This window comes from Diceros bicornis, chromosome 16 (genome assembly GCF_020826845.1).
Source record: "Diceros bicornis minor isolate mBicDic1 chromosome 16, mDicBic1.mat.cur, whole genome shotgun sequence".
Lineage (NCBI taxonomy): Eukaryota > Metazoa > Chordata > Mammalia > Perissodactyla > Rhinocerotidae > Diceros > Diceros bicornis.
In genome coordinates this window covers 20,507,605-20,531,051 of record NC_080755.1, presented here as the reverse complement: position 1 = coordinate 20,531,051, position 23,447 = coordinate 20,507,605, and the positions used below count along the sequence as shown (strand labels likewise).

General features: G+C 36.1%; 1 protein-coding gene across 6 annotated transcripts in view; it reads left to right on the top strand.

Annotated features, from left to right (window-relative positions):
- Window positions 1-23,447, top strand: part of ZNF521 (zinc finger protein 521) — a 275,270-nt gene that overhangs the window by 140,539 nt on the left and 111,284 nt on the right. For 5 of the 6 annotated variants that reach the window (XR_009222429.1, XM_058556915.1, XM_058556913.1 and 2 more), the window contains one exon: window positions 7,823-7,907. Coding sequence is in view for 5 of the 6 variants with exons in the window: in XM_058556915.1 (XP_058412898.1) it covers window positions 7,823-7,907 (85 nt within the window). In the remaining variant the exon portion in view is untranslated. The remainder of the gene's footprint in view (window positions 1-7,822; window positions 7,908-23,447) is intronic. The other variant, XM_058556914.1, reaches the window with a different exon arrangement.

The following is a 23,447-nucleotide window of genomic DNA, read 5'->3' as shown; positions in this document are numbered from 1 at the left end:
TTTTTCCCTGTCTTTTCAGTTACTTATTTCCACACAAATTCAGAACTACTTGGAAAATGACCAAACTAAATTAGTAAAAAACGTCTGAAGTATTGAGTATTTGTGGAAAGCTGTAGGTTTATTATTTTCTTTCATGTATAATATCCATTTGCTTGCCAACAAAATACTGCCAAGTAAATGTGCTACTAATCTTCAATATAGGTCCCGTTTGTAATTAATGTATTCGTTCTTGGAATGGTAATGTATATTGCTATAGTCCTTGAATACAGTTTTTTTTTTGTAGCTAGGTCGAACCTTTCTACATGCTCTAGCTCCCTCTTCCTTCTTGCTCCCCAACCCTGTCACCAACTTGTGATGTTCTCTATGCTATTAATTTTTAAAGCTTTATTTAATAAACATTTGTTTAACCCTTGTTAATTGTCATAAAGTCTAAATTAGTGAATTCTAGGTTAAAGAAATTTTAATATGGTTTCAAAGCCCACATAAAAGAGTGAGAACTAATCTTTGACAAACAACTTTTTTGTGCCAGACAGTTCATATAGTATTCCATTCCATCTCCAAAATAACCTGTCAAGTAAAGAGTAGTAAAGGTAGTTACTGTTTAATGTGCATGCTACCTGGTAGGCTTGGTACTAAGCACTTTTGTATAGTTCTCACTTGCTTCTCACATCAGCTCTAAGATGCAAGTTTTATTATTTTTAATTTACAGGGAAGGAAACCAAGACTCAGGGTCATTAAATGATTTGTTGTACAGCTAAATGATGAAGCCACTAAGTAGCAAGTAGTTGCAGAAAGAGGATACTAAAGTTGCTTTCCTACTAAGACTGCTGGGTATATTTGGAATGGATATTTTATAGCATCATTGTACAACACCCTGATTTCAGGGGGTCCTGACTGAATCTGAGACTGGCTCTTCCTTGAAAGCCACTGCCTAAGTTTGGGATTGGTGAAATAGAGGGAGTTTAGGGAATGGGACATCCTTGAAAAATGGATCTGTAACTTCATGCTTTGATGCTCTAAACATATAGCAATGATAGATGAAATATAAAGATAACCAAATGGAGTTAGTCAAGTTCAAAACAGTTCTCCATCTCTGAGATCCAGAAAACCAAATTTAAAAACCGAGTGGTTATCAGGACTGAAGCCAGGAGTCTGCTAGATTCTATTCCATAAATAAGAAGTGGTAACTAGATTTAATCTCTATTGGAGAAAGCTAGACCCACTTCTTAAAGCAGGGCCTGGGGAGGAACTTCATTGCTCATGAGAGGAGACTAGAAAAAAAAATTCTATTTTTTGATCAATACCTGGAACTAGGGCTTTTCAGCTGGAAAGTTAAAGGAGTAGGAAGAGAGATACAGTTTTGTGACTTAAAACTGAATTAGCCGTCTGCCGGCTCTGTGATTCAACTCGCAATGTCTCCTATATCCCTGCAGCACAGCAGATACCCGGGAAATGCCCCTGTGAGAGCTAGCCTGGTCTAGATGGCCTAATAGAAACAATGACAAAACTACTGAAAAGGGAGGCATGAGCATGAGGAATAAAAGCTTTCACTACAAATGGGCTTCAAACCAAGATTCCAAAATATATGAATGAATCTAATGCCAGTAAAGAAGCAAAACAAACAAACAAACAAACAAACAAAACTCAACTGCTATGAGACAAGGTTGCACTCCAGATGAAATTAATTATATGGAACAGTCTGACAAAGACCTTGAAATAAGTATGTTTAGAAGCTCAGAAAGATAAATGAAGATATGATTTCTACTAAAAAGAGTGACAAATTATGGAATAAATCCAAGTAGAAATAAAACAAGAACACTTGTGTTTAAAATTAGAAGTGCTAGAAATGAAAAATAGTCATTGAGGGGCCGGCCCCAAGGCATAGTGGTTAAGTTTGGCATGCCCTGCTTTGGCGATCTGGGTTCGCAGGTTCAGATCCCGGGTGTGGACCTACACCACTCGTCAGCCGTGCTGTGGCGGTGACCCACATATGAAATAGAGGAAGATTGGTACAGGTGTTAGCTCAGGGTGAATCTTCCTCACCAAAAAAAAATAATCATTGAAATAGAAGCTTGGGTAGATAGGATAAACTCTAGAGTGGACACCAGTGAAGAGAGAATCAGTGGTTTGTAAGAGTAAAGAGAAAATCACATAGATCAAAACATAGAGGGGCAAACTAATTTTTAGAATATGCATGGAAAAACTGTTCAGATACATGGAGGATAGATTAAGAGGCTATGATCTAACAGGAAATCCAGTAGAAGTGAATGGAGAATGTGTGAGAGATGCATAAAAACTGAATAAATGATAGCTGAAAATTTTCAGGCTTGGAGTCATACATGAGCTCTCAGAATGAAATTGTTCTTTCAGTATTGAGCAGAACAAACAAAAATATATGGTTAAAACATGGCAATATAACTGTAGAACACTGCTGAGAGAAAAGAGAAGTAGACTTCTCTTGAAGTGGACTAGGGGACATTGGGGAGCCAGTTCTATCCTATGGATCTTTGTCAAGGGTCTGGACTGGGAGCCTATGGTGAAGGTGGCTAGAAACAGGTTCTTCACTGTCATAAGCGGTTCTCCTACCATCCCTGGCATTGTCAAAAGGCAAAGTGCTACGCAACCCTAAGGCTCTTCTACCATCCCTGGCATTGTCAAAAGGCAAAGTGCTACGCAACCCTAAGGCAAAGCTTCTTTCAAAATGCACCTAAAATACAATTGTAAAGTTACGTGCAAATGATGAGAGTGTAAACTGTGGGTGGAGGCAGGATAGAATACTGGCCTTGGTTATGGTATTCACAATCTGTATGACTTGTGACAAGTCACGTAATCTGTAAATGAGGATAATAATTCCTCCTTTAGTAATTCTCATAGTTTTGTTGCAAGTAAGTTTTATGCATGAGTTTTTTATAGACTGTAAAGCATGATACAATGGTAAGGAATTATTACTTTATTATAGAAATGAATGTAAGCTATATCTCCTGGCTCTTAGAGTTTATACATTAGATTTCTAAAAAAACAAACAAACAGAAAAAACTCTCACAAAAAATACAAAAATGTTTGCAAAGCTGCTTAAAACAACTAAGCACAAATTATTTTTGGTGTACACCAAGTGTAGGGGTATAAAATAAACAAAGGGGATGGGGTTAATCAAGATAGGTTTAATGTTAAAAAAACTACATATTATGAATTACCTATCCATTTATTCCCACTTTTTATTATGAAAATGTTCAAGCATGCATCTCGATTTCATAATTGCTAACATTTAGGCATATTTGCTTAATCTGTATATGACTAAATGTATATATTTTTTCGAATCTTTTGAAATTGCAAACATCATGCCATTTCATCCTAAATATTCAGTATACATTGCCTAACAAAAAGGATGTTTACCTACATAACCACAGTACCATTACCACACGTAAGAGAGTTAACAGTAGTAATTCCCCAATATCATCTAATAACCTGCTGATATTCAGATTTCTCCAGTTTCCTCAAAAACCTTTTTATAGCTTTTTTCTCCCTAAATCAGAATTCACACATTACATTTACACACAAGCACAACGTTTATTAGTTGTCATTTTAGTCTCTTTCTTCTGAGAGCAATCTCTCCACTTTTTTTTCCCCGTGACATTGACTTTTTGAGGATAACAGGCCAAGAGTATTCTTGATTTGTGTTAAAGAATATTCTGGATTTGTGCACCTTTGTTTTTTTTCTCAAAGTAATACCTATTCCTCTATCCCTGCGTATCCTGAAAACTGGATTGTTCCATATAAAGGCTTGATTAGATTCAGGTATACATTTTAAGTAAGAATACTTTGTCATGATGTGTCATATCTCATATTACATCACACCGAGAGACACATAATGTCAGGTTGGTCCATTATTAGTAGTAATATGAAGCTAAATAGTCTGGTTACAGTGATTACCACCAGATAAATACACTGTGAAGAGACATCTTTCTCTTTGTAGTTATTAAAGGATGAAAATTGAGTATCTCAGAATAACATTCTCTTAATAGTTTTAGCATCCATTAATGATTATTTTGGACCATTTTCTTTGGCATTGCAAATTGTTGAATTTCTGATTCTGTCATCCCTTCTACTGTCAGTCTTCGCTGAAGAAGAGCTTTCCCTCATCAAATAGCCATGAACTATACTTCTTCCTAAAACAGCTTGATGCTTCTGTGCCTTTAATTACCAATTTTCAGAACAAGAGATACATGTAGTAGTCACGTCCAATGATGGCAACTGAGATTTTTTTCCTTTTCTGTTTTTGAGGATTACTGTGGACTCATTGATTTTTTTTTTATACTCAGTGTTTTGTTTAAAAAAAATCAAAGCAATTTATAACTACAAAGTATAATTTTATTTTTTTAATTTGGTGAGGCTAAATGTGAAGCCTAAGTCCTAAAGGAATATAGATTGAGAGGAGGGGGTGGGGTTCATCAGAATAATGTGTTTTTTTTTTAACTATACATTCTTAAAGATTCTAATCAGTTTTTTTTTAATTTATGAGATGCTCTTTTCTAAAAGTCTCTGAGTACCTTAACCAGTGTGTAACTGAAAACAAGAATGTCAAAAAGGCACATTTAAATTGTTCTCAAAATCAATCAAAAATAATGAGGTGCTGGGAAAAAGTTGTATCCTTGATAATTACATCTATCAGTATCAGAAAACAAAAGAGAACAATCAGGAAATGACAACCCCACTCCCAAGTAGCACATTAAAAAAGGCTAATGAAAAAAAGTCTCTTTTAAAAATTGTACTAAATTAGCATTTCAAGTAAATTGACAACTTAAGCGTTGATAAAGGCCAATCTGGGGCCCAAACAATGGAAGTTCTGTTTCTACTTTTATCTGCTTTTAAAAGAAATGATCTCATTTGACTTTTTTTGTTGTCTTCTATATAAATGGAAGTAATTGTCCTAAGGGAGGTGATAGTGCTCCTGTACTCTGCAAGGGTCAGGACACCCCTGGAGAATTGTGCTTAATTTGGGGTTCTATTTGTGAAAAGGTTAACCTGGAAGAAAGTAACCAGGGTGGTGAAAGTTGTCCAAAGCGTTTCTTACACCATCCCTCTATTTTCAGTCTGAAAAGGGGTTAATGTAATTGTCATATTAGACAAGGAATTCAACTTGCTCTTTATAGCTCCAGAGCAGAGTTAGGACCAACGGGTGAAAGTAGCAGAAAAGCAGATTTGGGCCTTGAATTAGAAAGACTTCCTTTGTAAACTCAGCTGGACAGACAGGAATGGATTTATCTCCAAGGGAGTGAGCTCCCCGAGGCCAACATGGTTCAGAGGTTACAATCACTTTACTTAAAGATGGTGTACGAGTAGGCAGGGGTCTCTCAAATATTTTGCTAAGAGTCTGTAATTATAATAAGGGATGCTTTAAAGGTCATTTAAAGTTACTTTTTTGAAAAATTGAGGATAAAAGTGAATTTTATACCATGGCTTTAAAAAGAAAACTGTAACATGTCCCAATCTGCATATCTTTGCTTTGTATTTGGGAAATGTGACGTGTGTGGTGAGGTGAATTCACCAGGTGCGTTCAAGCTGTTGCACTTTAAGATCATGGCACTTTTTTGATCACGTTAAATTCTTATTTCATCTAGCCCCAAGTTTAGGAGCTTATAGATAAGAATATGATTTTGTTAATAAGAATAGAAAGTAACATTTAGACACTGTCTTAAGAGTAGAATTAGTGTTTGAATTATCAGTAATGACAAAAGCATTTTCTTTCAATGATAATAGAAATCTTATATACATAGATCTTCAAATGTGTCAGTTCATTTTGAAGGTAGTAGTAAGTGCTGGTATTTTATTATTTTGGCTTATCAAGTGATTTTATTCTTTATTATTAGACCAGGAAAAAAAAAGCCCTAGTATATTCAGCCAAGATATTCATCAGTCATCATTTTTGGAGACAGTTTTCGACATATTGTATGTTTTACTGTGCTAACAAGAGAAAAGGCTAGCCATTAAGTTTATGTTTCTTTGTTTTTCAGCAAGGTCACATATCAGGAATAATGCTGGAAGTATGCTAATAAACAATATATAATGTAGGTCATCTGGGAGTAAGAAATATTTTCTAACTAGTTCTAAAGGGAAATATTGTTAAAAAAGGGATAGATGTTATTTACACAACACATGTTGCTCTATATGTCACCATCAAAAGCATCGTGTAAACAGCTTGGCGTAGTAAATCTTCCATGGTGATTGTCAGGGTTTTTCAAGTCCATGTTAAATTTAGATACAGTGCAGTCAATTCACAATATGCCTAATGTACAAAGCCCGTTAGATTATTTAGAAAGCTTCCATTGGAAATATGCCTATACTTCTGTGTTTTACAAGGAATACTATCCTCTGTTGCAGGGGCAAATACTATGTTAAGTGACCATAATTAAGAAAATTTAACATTAACAGTGTTTATGATTTTAATCAGTAATGAAATGACACTAAATTTTTTGTGCTTACCTTTGATTTTGTTGAGTTCTTTAAAATTAACTGCAGTTTACAGACTGATATTTCCTATTGCTACCATTAGTAAAACAATTTTATATGACTGTGGATGAAATGACAGTTCTATAAGAATGCCTTAGCAAAATGTCATTAATGTGATTTTAAAAATGTCATTTTCTCACATTTGGGAGATTTTCAAAATGGGTTATTTCTTAAAGGTTTGTTTTGTTTTCCAACATAGTTTTTAATCATAAATATTAAGTTTCATCATAAAGGAGTTTATGTAACTGTATTCTGGAAAACATAACCAAAACGTTATTGAGTTCATCTAATATATACTGAGCCATATGGGGGACACAGTAATAAGGATGTGGAATCATAAAGGCTGTTTTTATCAGGGAGCTTAGTATTTAGAATCAAGGGAGCTTAGTTCTCTTCCAAGCCATAGGGTACTGTGACATCAGGCAAATCTTTTTACTTCCTGGGCCTCAGTTTCTTTACTCATGATACAAGAGTTATAATAAATCCTGCTGTACCACTTCACAGGACTGTTGTGTAAAATGATAAAATGGTGTTAGGTGTTCATTATGATATGATTTCTTTATGGGATAAAATATATATTTAGATGCTAGTATTTAGCAACCTCTGAAACATCATCTAAATTTCAGACTTCAGCTAAAAATTATAATCTCTAAATCTGTTAGCTAGATTCCATGAGTCTTGACTTACTGGCCATTTTACTTAGGGATATCTAGAAGAAACACCAGTTATTTTGGTCAAAATGAAAATGTGTCTAATCTTCCAAGACGTCAATTTCTGAAACTAAGCCATGTGTACAGATTTTTTTTAAATACTAATTTGTGTTTTGAGTTCAGAAACCTTTACAAATATATTATGCCATAATTATGGGCCTTCATTTCTTTTTTTTTTATATAATTTTATTTATTTATTTTTCCCCCAAAGCCCCAGTAGACAGTTGTATGTCATAGCTGCACATCCTTCTAGTTGCTGCATGTGGGACGCAGACTCAGCATGGCCGGAGAAGCGGTGCGTCGGTGCGCGCCCGGGATCCAAACCCCGGGCCGCCAGCAGCGGAGCGCGCACACTTAACTGCTAAGCCATGGGGCCGGCACCATTTCTTCTAACTGTTTGCAACTGAATGTATAGTGTTGGGCTCAAGCCGCGAGATCTTAGTAAGGAACTCATGGAACTTTGCCCAGGCAGCCCACAGTAGCTTAGTTAGCAACATATGTAAGACCAGCATCTTAAAAATGCTGTGAGTAGGGTTGCGGTTTTTTAAAGAAAACAATAAAAAGTGCATGTGTCTAAGTAATTCTGTTTATACTTGTTTTCTCAGAAGAAGACCTATCAGTGCATCAAGTGTCAGATGGTTTTCTACAATGAATGGGATATTCAGGTTCATGTTGCAAATCACATGATTGGTGAGTGACACTCTAAACCTTATTACAGATGGATTTTCCTCCTACTTGTGTACATCAACGCCTATATAATTAAGCAGAGTTAAAGATGAATTAATTGTTCAACCATTAATGGTTTACCTAGGCATGATTGATTTTTTTTTATTACTATTATTAGGCCTGATAAGGCATTTGCACATTTTATTTTCTGCAAGGGCTAGTTTAGACTTCTGCAGAGGATTATATATTTACTACCAGTCAAAACACAGGTGATTAACAAATTAAACTTCTAATCATTTTTGCATTATTGAAAACTAACAGGAATGGTTAATGAACTGGATGTTAGCTTTCCATAGAGTTTTAGACAGGTTTTAATTTCAGAAGTTATTATGGTAATGGCACTGCTGTGTGTTGCTTAAGCATCTTTGTATCAAAATCTAAAGTGGTGAGTTTTTGTGAGAGGGAAACATAAATAATTTAAATTGCCATAAAATAGTTTTATATGTATGGTTTCAACAGCCTAGAAATAATCATGATCATAAAGATCATGTGAAGAATTCAGTAATCATTTTTTATTCCCCACAAGTTTTACATAGATCTTTATAAAAGCGGTCTGGGTAAAGTCACTCTAGGCCAATGTTTTAAGGGATTTTGCATGCATCACATGGGCTAGAGCTAAAGGATAATTTTTTCACTTATTCATATTGTCCCATTATTCCTTAATTCCTCTGGGGTTACCTGCTATGTTTTTTAATTTGACAAGCACTTAGTAATAACACTAAGAGTTTTACCAGCCAATTAAACTTTATCAAGCAGATCTTTTTCTACTAGTAAAATGACAATTGCTATTACTTTATACTATTTTTGTTACTCATTTGTGTTTTTATACTATGAGAGTTTTTTATTTTATACTCATTTCATGGTATTATTATTCAACATCATAAATAATTATAATATAAAAAAATCTAACCTCATGCTCTCTTATCATCAAACTCTAAGACAGGAAAGAAAACTCAACATTTTAGACTCTGAACTTGTTTTCAGGGATAAAGAAGTTTTATTATACATTAATCAGCAGCATTCTAAGAATGTTCAGTGGAAGGGTTTGCTCCAACTATCATATGATCATTAAAACCAACTGTAACAGAACTTCTAATGCTCTTGTAGATGTTAATGAAGATAAATTCAAAAGCACGTTGGAAAATTGATTATTAGTTTTTCAATAGGATTTGCTTTATAGTTTTCAAATGATGGGTCTTTAGGAGGATTATTGCTTATAAAAGACTAAGTGCTTAATTGTGCAAAATGGAACATATACGTAACAGCTAAAATAATGATCACTTTATCTCTATATTTTACAGATTTAAGTACTAATATTGGTAGTGATTTTCTTATACATTAAATAGCATATTCTTAAATGTGACAGAATAACATTGACAACTTTATTGAGTGTTTGGAAGATAATGGCAACATGTAACAGAGATTTAAACAATGTGTTTCCTTGCAATTCCCTTCTATTTTGGATTCCAAAAGAATACTCGATATAAACTTTCAAAACTGCTTTTGTTGGGGGGAGGGGCACGGGTTAGAAAAAATGAATTCTTCTTGCCAAATGATAAATGTTAGTATTCTCCATTTCTTGAGTAGAGTTTATTGGTGGCTACAGTTTTACATGGACTTTGGTGAAAACATTTCTTGAAAGTTTGCAGCTTATGGAAAATTTAGTGAAACTTTGTGGATTTTAAAACTTTGCGTAGTTTTATTCTCTATGTAAACTTATTTCTGGTTCTGGATTTATTATTATCCCTGCACCTGGATGAACAGGTTGAATATATTTTTCACTACAATATTAATGTTCTTGTGCATATTTAGAATCTGAATTGAATGTTGAGCATGAGAGGACTTTTTGACTTTCCAATTTTAGTATCATTGTCCATAACATTCATTGGTTTATTTTGGTCTTTCTTTTTTATGGTGAGGAAGATTAGCCCTGAGCTAATAGCTGTTGCCAAGCCTCCTCTTTTTTGCTGAGGAAGATTGGCCCTGAGCTAATATCTGTGCCCATCTTCCTCTATTTTATGTGGGTCGCCGCCACAGCATGGCTTGATAAGTGGTGAGTAAGTCCGCGCCTGGGATCCAAAACTGCGAACCCCAGGCCGCCAAAGCGGAGCACGCGAACTTAACCATTATGCCACCTGGCCAGGACCAGTTCTGGTCCTTCTTTTTAAATTGCTTTATCTCTTTCCGTTTGTATTTCCCTTGTATTCCTTGAATCATTAGTGCTTTCCTCCATCTACCTTATGGTGGATTAATATGACTCCTCCTCTTGGGATCTGAGCGTTTAACAATTCACCTTGCATCAGAGAAGCAAATTCTATTCCTTTTCACAGAGGACCTAGTTATTTAATATTCATGCTATTTTTAATAATAAAATATGTAATTCTTTTGCACTGGAGGCTTAAACAAATGAATAGCATCCATTATATCTGTTGACCATGCATCCAAATCCTTGAACTCCATTCGTGTTGTTAATATCTAGAGAGAGAGAATGTGTAACCAAAGGATGTCACCAAGGCTAAGATATCCTTTTTTAAAATCCCACTGTGATACTTAGTCTTTCAAATGAGGCAGGCAGCGTTATTTTGTTGGCTAAAATACCTCCATCGAGGGTAGATATTTTTAGGTTGTGTATCTGTGTATGTTTTCTGTCTAATCAAAAAATAATCTGAACTAGACATTTAGCAGGTCAGAGGGATTACAGACTATCTGAAAAGCCTCTTACTCTTTTTGTTAAGAGGGTATATAGTGTTTTACAGATTTTGTTTTACATTTCAATCAGTCTGGAGGAAGGATTATGTCACCTGATGGAGAACAAGGTCTGCAAATGACCCAATGAGTTGTAACTTGAAATTCCTTCTTTAACCAAGTTATTTGCATTTGATTCTATGTAGCACAAATGTTTTAATGCAATTTCAACGTCAGGCAACCTCCGTGTGTGTTTCTGGATGTGCTGGTCTCAGGCTATTGGCCAGGGACATTTGTGAGAGGAAAACCATCAATGTTTCTACCATGTTTCTACTGGAGACGCTCTGCTTAAGTGCCGTTTTGCAGCTAGGTGTGGACACATGGTCTGAGTTGCAGGAATAATTACTCAATAAAAATGCATTAGGGATTTGACTTACGTCTATTAAGGAAAAAAGAAAACCTCACTTGCCACCACATTTTGACACAGTTTCAATAAGAAATCAGACCAGTGACTATTTAGGGGTTTCTTTTCTTCTTTACACACATACACAAAAAGAGCTACAAAACATTTTAACAGCTTTCCTGGGGAAAAGATTTCCCTCTTTTAAAGCCTGCGCAGATGAGAAAATTTTTCTTGTCTTCCTTTGTTCCTTTCACATAGTTTACATTGGCTTTTGACCTGAGAATACAGAAAGAAGCTATTGTGCATCATGTCCTTTTATTCATTATTCACCCAGCTCTTTCTATCAGCATAGTAAATATTTATTGTTATTTTCCTCTTTGAAGTTTCTGTTATTACTATTATTTGGTATGGATTAGCACAGATAGAGATGAAACCAGAGAATTTAAATGTGTTTAACCCAGCAAAGGGATTGCCTCATATAAAATTATGAGGCTCAACAGCAGTAGAGTAAATTTGTAAGTGCTCTGAATAGAGGGCTGTTAGGCGTGTGATAATATAAAGAGATGACATTGCCAAGAACTATTTATGAGAAGCTTAATTTTTTCACTCTGATAATTCTTGACCAATAATTACCAGCCTCTAATTATCTATTTTAGTTAGAAAGAAATTTCTATCACTACGGAGGTTGGCATTGCAACTAGCGCATAAATCCCCAAAGAGACAAATGTGTTCCAAACAGCCACAAACAACTGTCTCATGAAACATAGTGAGCAAATTGCGAGCGGCTGGTGGTAGACAACCAGCAATACACTCACCGTCCAACGCCAGTCAGCTTGACAAAGAAATGATCAAAGGAGAGAAATACCATTATCCTTGGAATTGATTGCTACAGTCATGGACTTTGCAGGACAAGTGGTCAGGATATAGCTATGGCCATTTCCACCCCTCCCTTTCAAAATTTTTAGATGGAGAATATGAAGGGAATGGATACAAACCATTATCTAAGAATTATTTTTAAAAATCAACTTAGAAATGATTGCTTAATGTTTTATTTTTTCGTATTTTTCCTCTGATCAGAAAGACCAGTGTTGTAATGGCAAAATTGTCTCTAAGGTGGCAGAGTACCCTGTTTTGTGGGAAAAAATGGGAAAATCCAGGAATAGCCACTAATAAGCATGTCCCAGATGGATCAAGGGTGGTGCTTAGAGCATTTTGGGAAAGCAAGCGTATTTGTCTCTTAGGAAAGGAAAACTAGAATTTGGGGCTATAAATGACAGCTAATATGAAAACACTGGTGCAAAGATATTGACTGTTTTTATTCAAGTCTATAATACTCAATGTTTTATAGATAGTTATAATTTTTAAAAGACCATGAAAAGATTCAAGTGCTCTACAGTGCACATAGGAAACTATGTACCCTATGTGTTATATTGCACATGATATACATCACTGATGGCGCGACAAAAAGAATGCATAAATCAGTTTTGTACAGTGTGGTGAAATTTTAGTCTGTTCTTGTGGCAAGTGACATTCGTATGTTCTGCAATTTGCTTGATGCCCAAGGTCACAAATGGCATTCTTTTCCTTCCATTTCTTTAGTGGATGGTGTGTTATGTGACTAATCTTCATTATAGTTTTGTGACATTCAGTATCACCCCTGAAACATTTCAGCTTGAGTGCTCTTGCTTTAGAATACACTAAAACCAATATTTTGAGGTCTATAGTGGTTTGAGATTTTTTTCGTCTTAAGGGGAAATATCCAAAGATATGGATCTCTGCATAGGAAGATAAAGGGCTGAGTTGCCCTTTAAACTCTCAGCTTTCATTGGCTGTTTTTTAAAAAAATGAATAGGAATGAATCTACAACAATGCATATATGTGTGCATGTATATACACGTATTTACCTGCACTGTCCTAAGAAGCTCAAAGTCATTATGTTCTTTGGAGTTTACATTAATTTTGAACGAGAAGACTATTGAATTTTTTTAAGTCATCTTCATTTGATTGCTTACAAAACTCAGGGAATTAAGAAACAAGCTGTTGGTGTTAAATATGATGAAATGCTGGCTTATTTCATCAAGAGCTGGATTAAAAAAGATGAAATCTGGGCAGTTTAATGGTAACAGAAAGCTACCCTCATGTGGGCAATGCTGGCTTATTTGAAAAGCCCATAAAGGGTTTCTACATGGACCATACAAAAGGGATACTTTCTCTTTAATAGCCATCTGTACAGGAGAGATGAGAAGTGGGCCAGGTCATCTCTCCTCAGCTGTCATGATATTAACGTAGGTAATGGAGCAAGCTCGGCGTTCTGCTGGGTGTTGTTTTTCATAGACGTTCATCGATTTACACAGATAATTCTATTTATTTCTTAGAGTTTGTCCAAGTGAACCAGGCAGAATAACAAACACCAAAGCATTTCAAATGACTTTATCTTTGTTTGTAACGTAACTTTTGTGTAAAAAATGGTGTCACACCTACTGTGCAGATGGCTGCATGATTTGTAAACCAGCCAAAACATTTAAACAAATGTGTGATCTGGGGATAGATTAAATAAAGGATAAAATGGAGTGTGGGCCACAAATTCTAATAATCAGATGATTTTAAGTTGTGTGCAGTGTGGAGTGATGGTCACAGTGATAGCAGGGAATGCTTGCCAATGACAGCAAGGTGCCTTATAGATCTCAGGATGGAGCCTGTGGCCTGGTAGGCCTCAGTTTGAGAACCACACATTTGCTGTACAGCTGGCAGCTCTGTATGGGGACATCAGATAAAACTTATGTAAAATGAAGTGTTATTGCTTAGTATGAAATTGTTCAGAGAGGGAATTTGCAGACAGTAACTGAAAACAGAATTCATGGTACCAATGAAACAGACTGTAAATATGAAGAGGGTTTAATTATCTGCGCAATTTAACAAAAATTCAAGATGTATTGAGAAAGGACGTACACAGGCATAAATAGAACATAACTACACTGTTTACTGAGTGCAAAGTGGGGCCACAAGAACTTATCAAGGCTCCTCTATGATCAACCTTCCTAAAAACGAAGACAATGTAAACAAAAATAAGAGAAAAAGCCCCCCCCCGCCGCCGCCTTTTAACATATTTTTGGAATAAGACCCAGTGTTCAAGAGCTCATTTTGGTTATTTGGATTCTTATTTTTTAAGCAACTTCTAAAGAAAATCTTTGAGCCTCCCTCATAATTGCAGTGTTAAGCTATTAAAAGACAAATCAGGGTATTTATCCTTGTTTTGTGCTTTAGCCTGCATCTAGCAGCTTTGATTTACAAGGGTAAATAATACTGGCAGTTAGTGGAGTTTCTAATTTACAAGCCCCTAAAATGACCTTAGACATTTCTTGTGATGTTAATTTTCTGTGAGACTGAGGGTTCTGACTGAGCCCACAGACAGATTGAAAATTCAGTTTCTTGTTACTTTTTAGAACACACTGCCCTTAAAGAGGGCTTAGAAGAATGTGGCTCTGGAGCAGAATTACTGGATGCCAGCCTTGCTTCCTAGGCTCCGTACGGAGTTGCTGGGAAGAGAGTCCGTGCCAGATGGATATTCCGTGTGACTGGCTGAGACACAATGGCGAGGCTTCTGCCTCATTTTGTCCTCACCTCTGACTTGCTGTAGAATATGCCACAAGCGTATCCATTTTTCACTCACTGTTTGATATGTTTATTATCAAATGTATCTGTTTCTGAACGAAGTTTGCAAAACATTTCTGAACAGAGGGCACTGAAAGTCATCAGCAATAGATAAAAAGATAGATTCCTGCACACACACATGCCCATATGCACACACGCATCATGACCTATTTCCACAAGATCAGTTCAGACACAAAAGGAAAAGGTCTCTCATGACCTATTTCCATAGGTTATTTCCTAGTTTCGGGGCCATTAATAGCAGTAAACAAAGGAAAGGGAGCCAATATGGAGAGTGGGTGTCGAACTTCAGCTGCTCAGATTGTTGCATTTGGTGAGCTGATGGGGTTTCATAGGTCACCTTTAGAATTATGCCTATGACAGCAGTAGCTACCTGCCAAGATTGCAAGGTATCTCACAGCTCTCAGGATGGCGCCTGTGGCCCGGTAGGCCTCAGTTGGAGGGGTACACATTTGCTGTACAGCTGGCAGCTCTGTATGGGGCAGCCGTGTGGGCTGTTAGGGAGCTGGAAAGGAGACAAGCATGAAATTTCTTCTAACCCCAACTCTGTTTTTCTGTACTGTTGGCTGCTTCTCAGTTCCTTGACAAAAAAACCAATCAGGCACCCTTTAATCCGCCTGTGATTACCACTGGTATAAAAAGAGAAGCATAATGAGGAAAAATGCCTCGTTTTGTTGCCTTCAAAAGCCAACAAATTGGAGTTAACTTGACAGGAAGTGGCTTAATAATTAGATTATTTATTTATTCCTGACACATATCCCCCTGTTACTAGTCTCAGGAGACCCTGTAGATGGTACGATTTTCAAGCTGCCATTACTTCGCTGTCTTCTGTGAACAAAGAAGCTACTGTCTATCAGTCAATTAAATGCACTCTTTAAGCAGAGGCTGCGAAGTCCTCAATGGAAAGAGCCCTGGGACATTGTGGCTGATGATTCCTTTCTCTGTACTGTACATCACACTCTCAACTACAGTCCCCACAGAGATGGAATAAAGTCATGCATTAAAATATCACTTGTTGATTTGCTTCCTAATGAAGAGCCATTGAAATGTTTGTGTATTTGTATGGCAAAATTGTTGATAAAAGGGCCTACTTGCCTGCGTATCTTAGTTCATTTGCCGTGAGTGCTTATTTAATAATTATTAAAATTAAAGTCAACAAACAACAGAATTAAAAAAAAACCTGAGATAATTGGAGTTTTCTTACCGTTATCGTCAAATTAAGCGAATAAAGGCAGGAAAAATGGAGAGATGGTGCCGTTTCCGTCGCTTGCTTACGTTGCATTAATCTGAACACAGTGTTTTCTCTGACATAAAAATGTAAGTCTTTTTCAGACTATCTGAGAACTACGCCTTTTAAGTATGAGAAGATATTCAAATTCCTTTGTAAGAGTAATGTAGTTAGAAATTTTATTTTTTTCTTTAAGATGAATGGCATTTTTGTAGTAATTTCTCTCACAGTGAATACGAGCAGGAGTTTTTCCAGGGAGCTTAGTGGGGGCTTTTACAAGCAAACTTATACAATATCTGTGACATAGCAAACACAATCTCACAGCCACGTGGATTGCACAGAAATATGACTTTGCTTCTCTATATGGTCCTCTTCCTGCTTTCCTTTTTCTTTTCTTAGCATTGCTTTATTTCCATCTAAGTGGTGGTTAATTTTCAACCACCACTTAGTCAAGGTTTTTATCCCTTAATATATTCATCACCTTCGTACTACTTACTGTTTACTAGGTACAAAGCGTGCCTTTGCTGGAGAGATGCCTTTGCTGGATGCCTTCTCTGGTTCCCATTAATTGGTTTTGTATTTTAAGAGTACATCTGTTGTTAGGTTGGAGGTCTAGAGGTCTGTCTAGGCTGGAAGACTCACATAATATTATGACAGCTCTCTGATGAAATATTTAGCTATGGCTCTGCCATTTAAAGGCATAAATTTGGAATTTAAAACGAGGCCACTAAACATTGAAAAGTGTCCCCTCTTCTTCCCATCAGACTTTGTAAAAAGTAATCAAGGCTTTAACTATAGTTTTCCTGATTACCTGACAACAGTCTGTAAAGAATTAATTCAAGCCATCATCAGATGGCCATATTCCTTATTTCTTCCCTGTTATTCCAAGTCATTTTGTTAGAAAAAGCTTTCATACTCCTAGGTGTTCTATAATAGAAAATGAATTTGAAACCCTTTCACTAATTGGTGATTAATATATTTCAGGATTAGTTTAAGCAGGGCCCTACCTCCTGCCCAGTCAAGTATGTTCTGGTTAATATCCAATTATCTGCACCTTCGTAGTTATTATGTCTTAATATTTCGGATATGATAACCAGAAACTTGAGAGTAATGCTAATGAGGAGCATAGAGCAAGAATTAACCAATGACATACTCAGTGATCCTTGGTGAGGAAAGAATCTCTTTTTTCCCCTTAACACATTGCTTCAGCATCTTCTGGGCGCTGACTGAAAAGTAAGACTTGCAACTACAACAGGCAAGAATCAAAAAATTAATCGTTTTCTCTTTTAAACAATAGTAACCTGAATGCGCAGTGTCAGAGTTCACCTAAAAGTATTGTTTAGGTTCATCTTATGGAGAATAAGAATAGGAAACAGCTGGTTTATATTTTCCAAACAGGAAACATCATATTCTTTATCTTTTCCTTTTAACAAAGCCACAAGTTGTTACCTCTTCAGAGTTTTAATTCAAATTAATTTGAAATGCCTTTAATATTTCATTGAAGAAACACTTTTCCCTGCTACCTTTTATCCTCTTTCTTCCCAAATTTATCACTATGCTGTATATGTGTTACACCTCTCTGTAATTTTTTTACAGGTAATTTCACTTTTGAACACCCTGACTTGACTCCCCAGCAGTGCCTGCTTCAAACCACGTAGCTTTAAATAGTGCACTTTGTACATTACCCCTTTCTATGCTGTATTGTAATGAAGCCACATCAGTAAATTGCAGTGAAGGGTGATTGGTGCACCGGGATGACTACTACACCTTGGGGTCCATTTGCACCAGATTATTCTTTTTATTGTTATTATTACTTCCCATCTTCTTTATTCTCTTGCTGCCAAACTTGCTGTTGGCCACTGGTGCAACACAGAAGGGGTCTTAAGGAACATTGTAGGCATCGTTTTTTTTTTTTTCCCCTTAGGTACATACCAATCACTGTTCAGTTCCAGACCCAGATATCCTGGGTGGCTTTGTGGGTCCTTATTGATGCTACTTTACTCTGTTGACTCTGTAATGTTCCTCATCTTCATCTTCTTAGAAGAACAAATTTACTGTGAATAAAAGTGACCCGTTTCTTTTCAAACATTTCATGTAGATGTTATAAATTTATAGTTAGAATGATCAACTGATTTGTCCCTTCCGCCAAAGAGGTTTAATAATTTACAAAGGGAACTTAGATGGGACTATGGAAAAGAAAAGATTTAAGGAAAAGATTTGTATTTTCAGGATCTTCTTGGGTTTCTTTAAAACATAAAGTCTTTATGAATATTGTGTGTATTAGTAGTTTCTCTTTACAAAATAGCCTATTTCCTGTCCCTAACCAACCGCTGTCACCCAACTAAGAAAAATAGTATAGATTTAAGTAGAGAACCTGTGTTCTTATCAAACAGAATTATGAATAAGATTTAGCCTGGGGATAATTACATGTGAATTTTTGGTGACTGTAAATCCCTTTGTTGTCATAATTTTAGTACCTGTGTCTATTTGCTTTTCCAAATTGTTAGTGCAGCTGTTGTTCTGTTTTTCTTTTTCTGAGGCTGGGCTACTGGGCAGCATTCAAACTAAAATCTAGAATTGGAGCTGACACACCTTCAACTGAACTATCAAGTCTTTTAAAACTGCTTGGCTGGTGACGCCAGCCCCACACTATTCAACCATCCATGCTTCCGATTGTGGGCCAAAGAGCATTGATTTTTAGCTGTCATTTCTAGTGCACACACTGTAGAATTGAAATTTAAACCTTAATCTACTCAGTAATGCAGTTAATTTTTAATGTGCAGTAATACTAATTGAAATAGCCTGAATTTAGTAAGTCACCACAAGACATTTTCAAAAGCAAGAGTCTCCACTGAGAGCTGGGAGGAGAGATAATCATTGTTACAGTGTTTACAGGATAAATGCTCACTCTGCAGGCCTCCAGTGGAAAGGGAGTTTTCTTTAAATTAGACTATAATATATCTCTTTGTAAATAGAAATATCTTTTCAGAGAATTCCTACTTTCTACCCACTGGAACAAACTAAAAATTTTTTTTTTTTTAAACGTGGTTTTAGTTAAAAATATCTTAACATAGGTTATGAAAAATTATATTACTCGTTTTTTTTTTAAAAAAAAGCAATTGAGAATAGTTGCAAATGAGGTCACCTGCGGTCAATGTCATGGTCAAAAGCAACAGTCTCAACTGATAATCTCATTGTATGATGTATATTTGGAATACTATTTCTAGATTTGGTGAAAACATGTACCTTAGCTGTCTGTAAATTTGTTGCCTTGTTTTGGTACATGTATGTTCCTGTGAACCAAAAATACACCCTACCTCTTTTTTATTTCAAACTGTGTTCCTTTAGCTTTTGCATGTTATTTCAAAATGGCCTTTTAAATGTTTCGTGAGGTGTTTTTTTTTTTCCCTAGGCAGAGTAAAGCAAATTCTGCACAGTACAACCAAATAGGTTTCCAGTCGTTTCTACACTGAAAAGGTTCTCTAACCACATTTATCTACTAGTAAACGAGGACTTTTAAAAATGCATCAGTTCTGCTGATGAATGGGCTTGCAGAGTGTTCAAAATACGCACCAGCTTTAAGTGTGAAAAAAAAGGCAAGCATTGTATATCATGCTTTCATGGCTCTCGCATTACGGTATTTAATAAGCCGATAGTGCTGTTAAATATTTAGTAAAGGTTCCCTCATAACCCTGCCATCTATTCAAATGGGATTTGAAGACATTTTTGCAGCACATAAGTAAAAATGATGTTAGAGAACTTGAAGCAGTTGTAGCGTGGCATATTTTCTAAATGAAGTGTGGGGTAACATGGTACAAATGAATTCAGCAGATTCACACCTACAAAATACTCAAATCAATTCACATTCTTTGGATTAAGGGTTCAAACTGGCTTTCATTTTGTCACTGTTAAGTCAAAGTGCTGTTGCAATTATTTACATGGAGTACCGAAATGACATTATAGCATGTTTAAAAAAAAGGAAGATCTTATATTGTGATTATTTTAAGCCATCCTAGCATCGGCTTTATAATAGACTTTTCTCTTTTTCACTGAATAGAGGGAAAGGAAGAAAAAAAGATGAGGGAAAATCAATTTATAGTCCATTCAGAGCATATTATCAAATCAAATTGGGGTATAGTAAGTTAAACCTTTACAACATCTATTTTGGGTATGCTATGGCAAATACTGAATATTAGACAGGTATTGTTATACACACTGATAGGATGCGTAATGGATCATCTTTATCAATATTTGCTTATAATATTTAACAGTTATTATCCAAATAACAGTAATTGTTCTTTTAATTTGGAGTGAAAATTTGTTTCTAGGGTCCTTACGTGAAAATAGGGCCAGTAAATATAATGCTGCCATCATTACTGTCATCGTGTTGGTGGGTTGGAATTCACATTTAAAGCCTTCAGTGCTTAATAGTATTCGTTTTGAAGGTGCAAAGATAAAGGCTAGTAGTTTGTTCAGATTTGTATGTAATGTCTTTGGTTCTTCTAGGATCCTATTTGCTCAGTTCTAATTTTCATCTTGTTTTATATGCAGCCGGTGACCACAGTATTCATTCAAACTGCACAGAGACACATCTCATCTGTAAAACACGGCTTACTGATCTTGTTTGCTATTTGTGGTCTCATAAGAAGAGACATAGGATTCATATGATTGGGGGGAAATACATTTTGTTTTGAAATTATGTATATCACATATACATTCGCATCAAGAATTTCATAATAAAGAATGGATAAAGGAGATAGCTTTAGGTATACATGAAGCAGAAGGGAAGTGATATGGAGTTCATATATAGGTGTGTTTAATATGCAGTGCTTGATGTATGTTGACCCCAGGTTACAAGAGTAGAAAATCCCATTTTCCAGCTTGTTTCAAATGTAGTAAAAATGCTGCTTCAGTTGCTTTATGCTACTCACATTGGGAAAGGTGCTTATACTGTGATAATTATCATCAAGGAATATTAATGCGTTCAGCATTTGTAACCCAAAAACTCATTATAGCTTAAGCTGTGCATCATCTGTGAAGAGAGAACTTTGCCAGAATTCGCTCTTCACAGGGGTTGCCTCCTGCTTGCTGTGGAGTGGTCAGAGTACTGCAAGAGGTCACTTAGGCTATTTTTGAAAGCTGAAGTTTTGCAATTTTTAAATCACTACCTTCTGTCTAAAGAGCTAATCATTCTTGCCTCAAAATGTCATCCTTCTAATTGAGTGCATAGTGAAGTGCAAATAACAACAATAATAATAATGATGATGATGATGATGATGATGATGAATAAGAGGTACCTGTGTGTCGTTATATAGAATCCAAGAGGGTCGGCACATATATCCCATATCAAGATAATTGAAGCATTGGTCTCTTTTCTTCTGTCATTGAGCAAAGGGATTCATTTACACCAGTTTCCTTAATGCAGGTGCCCTTGGGTTTCAGATAGAAATGCTCCACTGGGGCTTCACTTCACAGCCCTCTGGCTGGAAATTGTGTAAATAAGACTGCAGGGTCAGCCTTCCTTTTTCGGCAGCAGTGTCCTTAATTAGTCTATGACAGCCTTTCACATGAGCCTGCACTGTTTCTAGGATCATTCCTCACACATCTAAGACATCTCTCTGATGCATAGATAGATATTTTTGTATGTTTGTTTAAAATCATTCCCTGTGGGAATATTGACATGATGGGAACGGGAATCTTTGGGTGTGTCGAGAATCCTGTAACTTAATCTGATCAAAAGATCTGGTTAGGCAGCTGCATTATAAATTATAAGTGGTTAGTTTCATAAGAACATTGTGCCCTCACCTGAGGTGGGCAGCTTGTTGGAAAGGAGCTGTGTGCCTGGGATATTTTTATGTGATGAAATCCCATTGTTTTTCTGCCACTGGTCCATTGCTTGTCATTTCCCATAAGTAACATTGCTCTGTGCTGCATGTGATAGTTTGTGTTAGGCCAGGCAGAGAGCGCTAATGCTCAGTTCTATCAGGCTGTCTGGCTTTGCAGGACTGCTGTGTTTCTGAGGTCAAATTGTGAACCTGGCCTTGCTCCTGGGAGAACTAGAAAAATATGTTTCATAACTTCCCATAGACCTACACGAAGAGTAAGAAGGAAAACCATGAAGCCCATAGGCTCAGTTTAGATGAGCTATAAGGTTGGAATTCATCAAGAGGGAAAGCTTACTATTGTTTAGGAAGCTTCCTGACCGTGAGGGGTCACTGCTGTGGGTACCAAGTCGGTCATAGCTGAGGGCTTTGGGGGACAGGGTAATCATTCAAATAGCCCAGCAGGCACAAATAACACAAGTTGATAATTTGGAGTAAACTTGCTGAAATAGGAACTTACTTACCTGTTAGAATCACTTACATGAAGGAATATTGAGAGAGTGAGCCCCTTGAATTCAGTGTAGATATTGTAGGCTTGTTCCACTGGAAGCAATTTGTTTTTTTATTTTTGTTTGCTTTTTCTGAATGAAACAGAACCTTTGTTTTATGCAGTGGAGCACTAATGCCACAAAATGGGTGACTATCCTGAAACGGAGATATATTCTCAATAGTCTGGGCTGGAATGCTGACAGTATAGTTGAGAGATACAATGGTGGTGGATCTTCTGTGAGGATGTAAACTTAATAATCTTTATGAATTTTGAGTAACTCATAACTCCACTTCCTCACCAAAAGAAGCATTATGAAAAGATTGCTTCTAAATCCTTCCGACAGTCTCTGCACTGGTGATAGATGCCATCCTCTTTACCTTGAGGCGCTGGAAATGAATGAGTTTTTTTGCAAGAGATAAAAATGTATACTTGAGAAGGAGCAAATTGCATTTTCATGTTTAAGTTAACTATTTGCACTTGATGTGGTGAGGTCCAAATGTGAAGAATTGCTTTTGACGTTATTTCTGTGTCTCCTGAATCCTAGGATCGCTGCATTATTATGCTGAAGTGCACCATCGCATGGGATAAATGTGATGTTGAAAACCTGGAAATAGTATAAGGTTGCATTCTATGTCCAGGCTGTTTTAGATCACTGTAACTTCTTTAATTACTGAAACAGTTTAATTTATCTTAGTAATGATACATTCAGTAAATTTGTGTGCGAGTATGTGTGTCTTTTAAGAAAAAATTGTAATCTTGTAAGTGTTATGCGTTTGTGTAGAGGCAAAAAAAAAGTGCTTTCATTTCTAAATGAAAAGATAATTTTAATTTTCTTTACAAGTCTGCTTTACATAACCTATATTTTGAATTATTGCATGTTATTGTATAAACTAAAATTTAAAGTATATTCATTTCAAAAGTCTTAAAATATATGACTAATTTCTGAATTCTAATTCAGATTTTCTCTCAGTAATTATGTTTTCTAATTTTTTAGTGGCCTTTCTTTAAAAGAAATTTTTGTAGTTTTCTTTGTGTCTTTGTGTGTGTGTGTGTGTACATGGCACACATGCCTGTGTATAGGCATGTACTCACTGCCAACTTTTTCCACAAAAGACTAACTGGTGCACCACTCCCTGTCTTGTGTTTA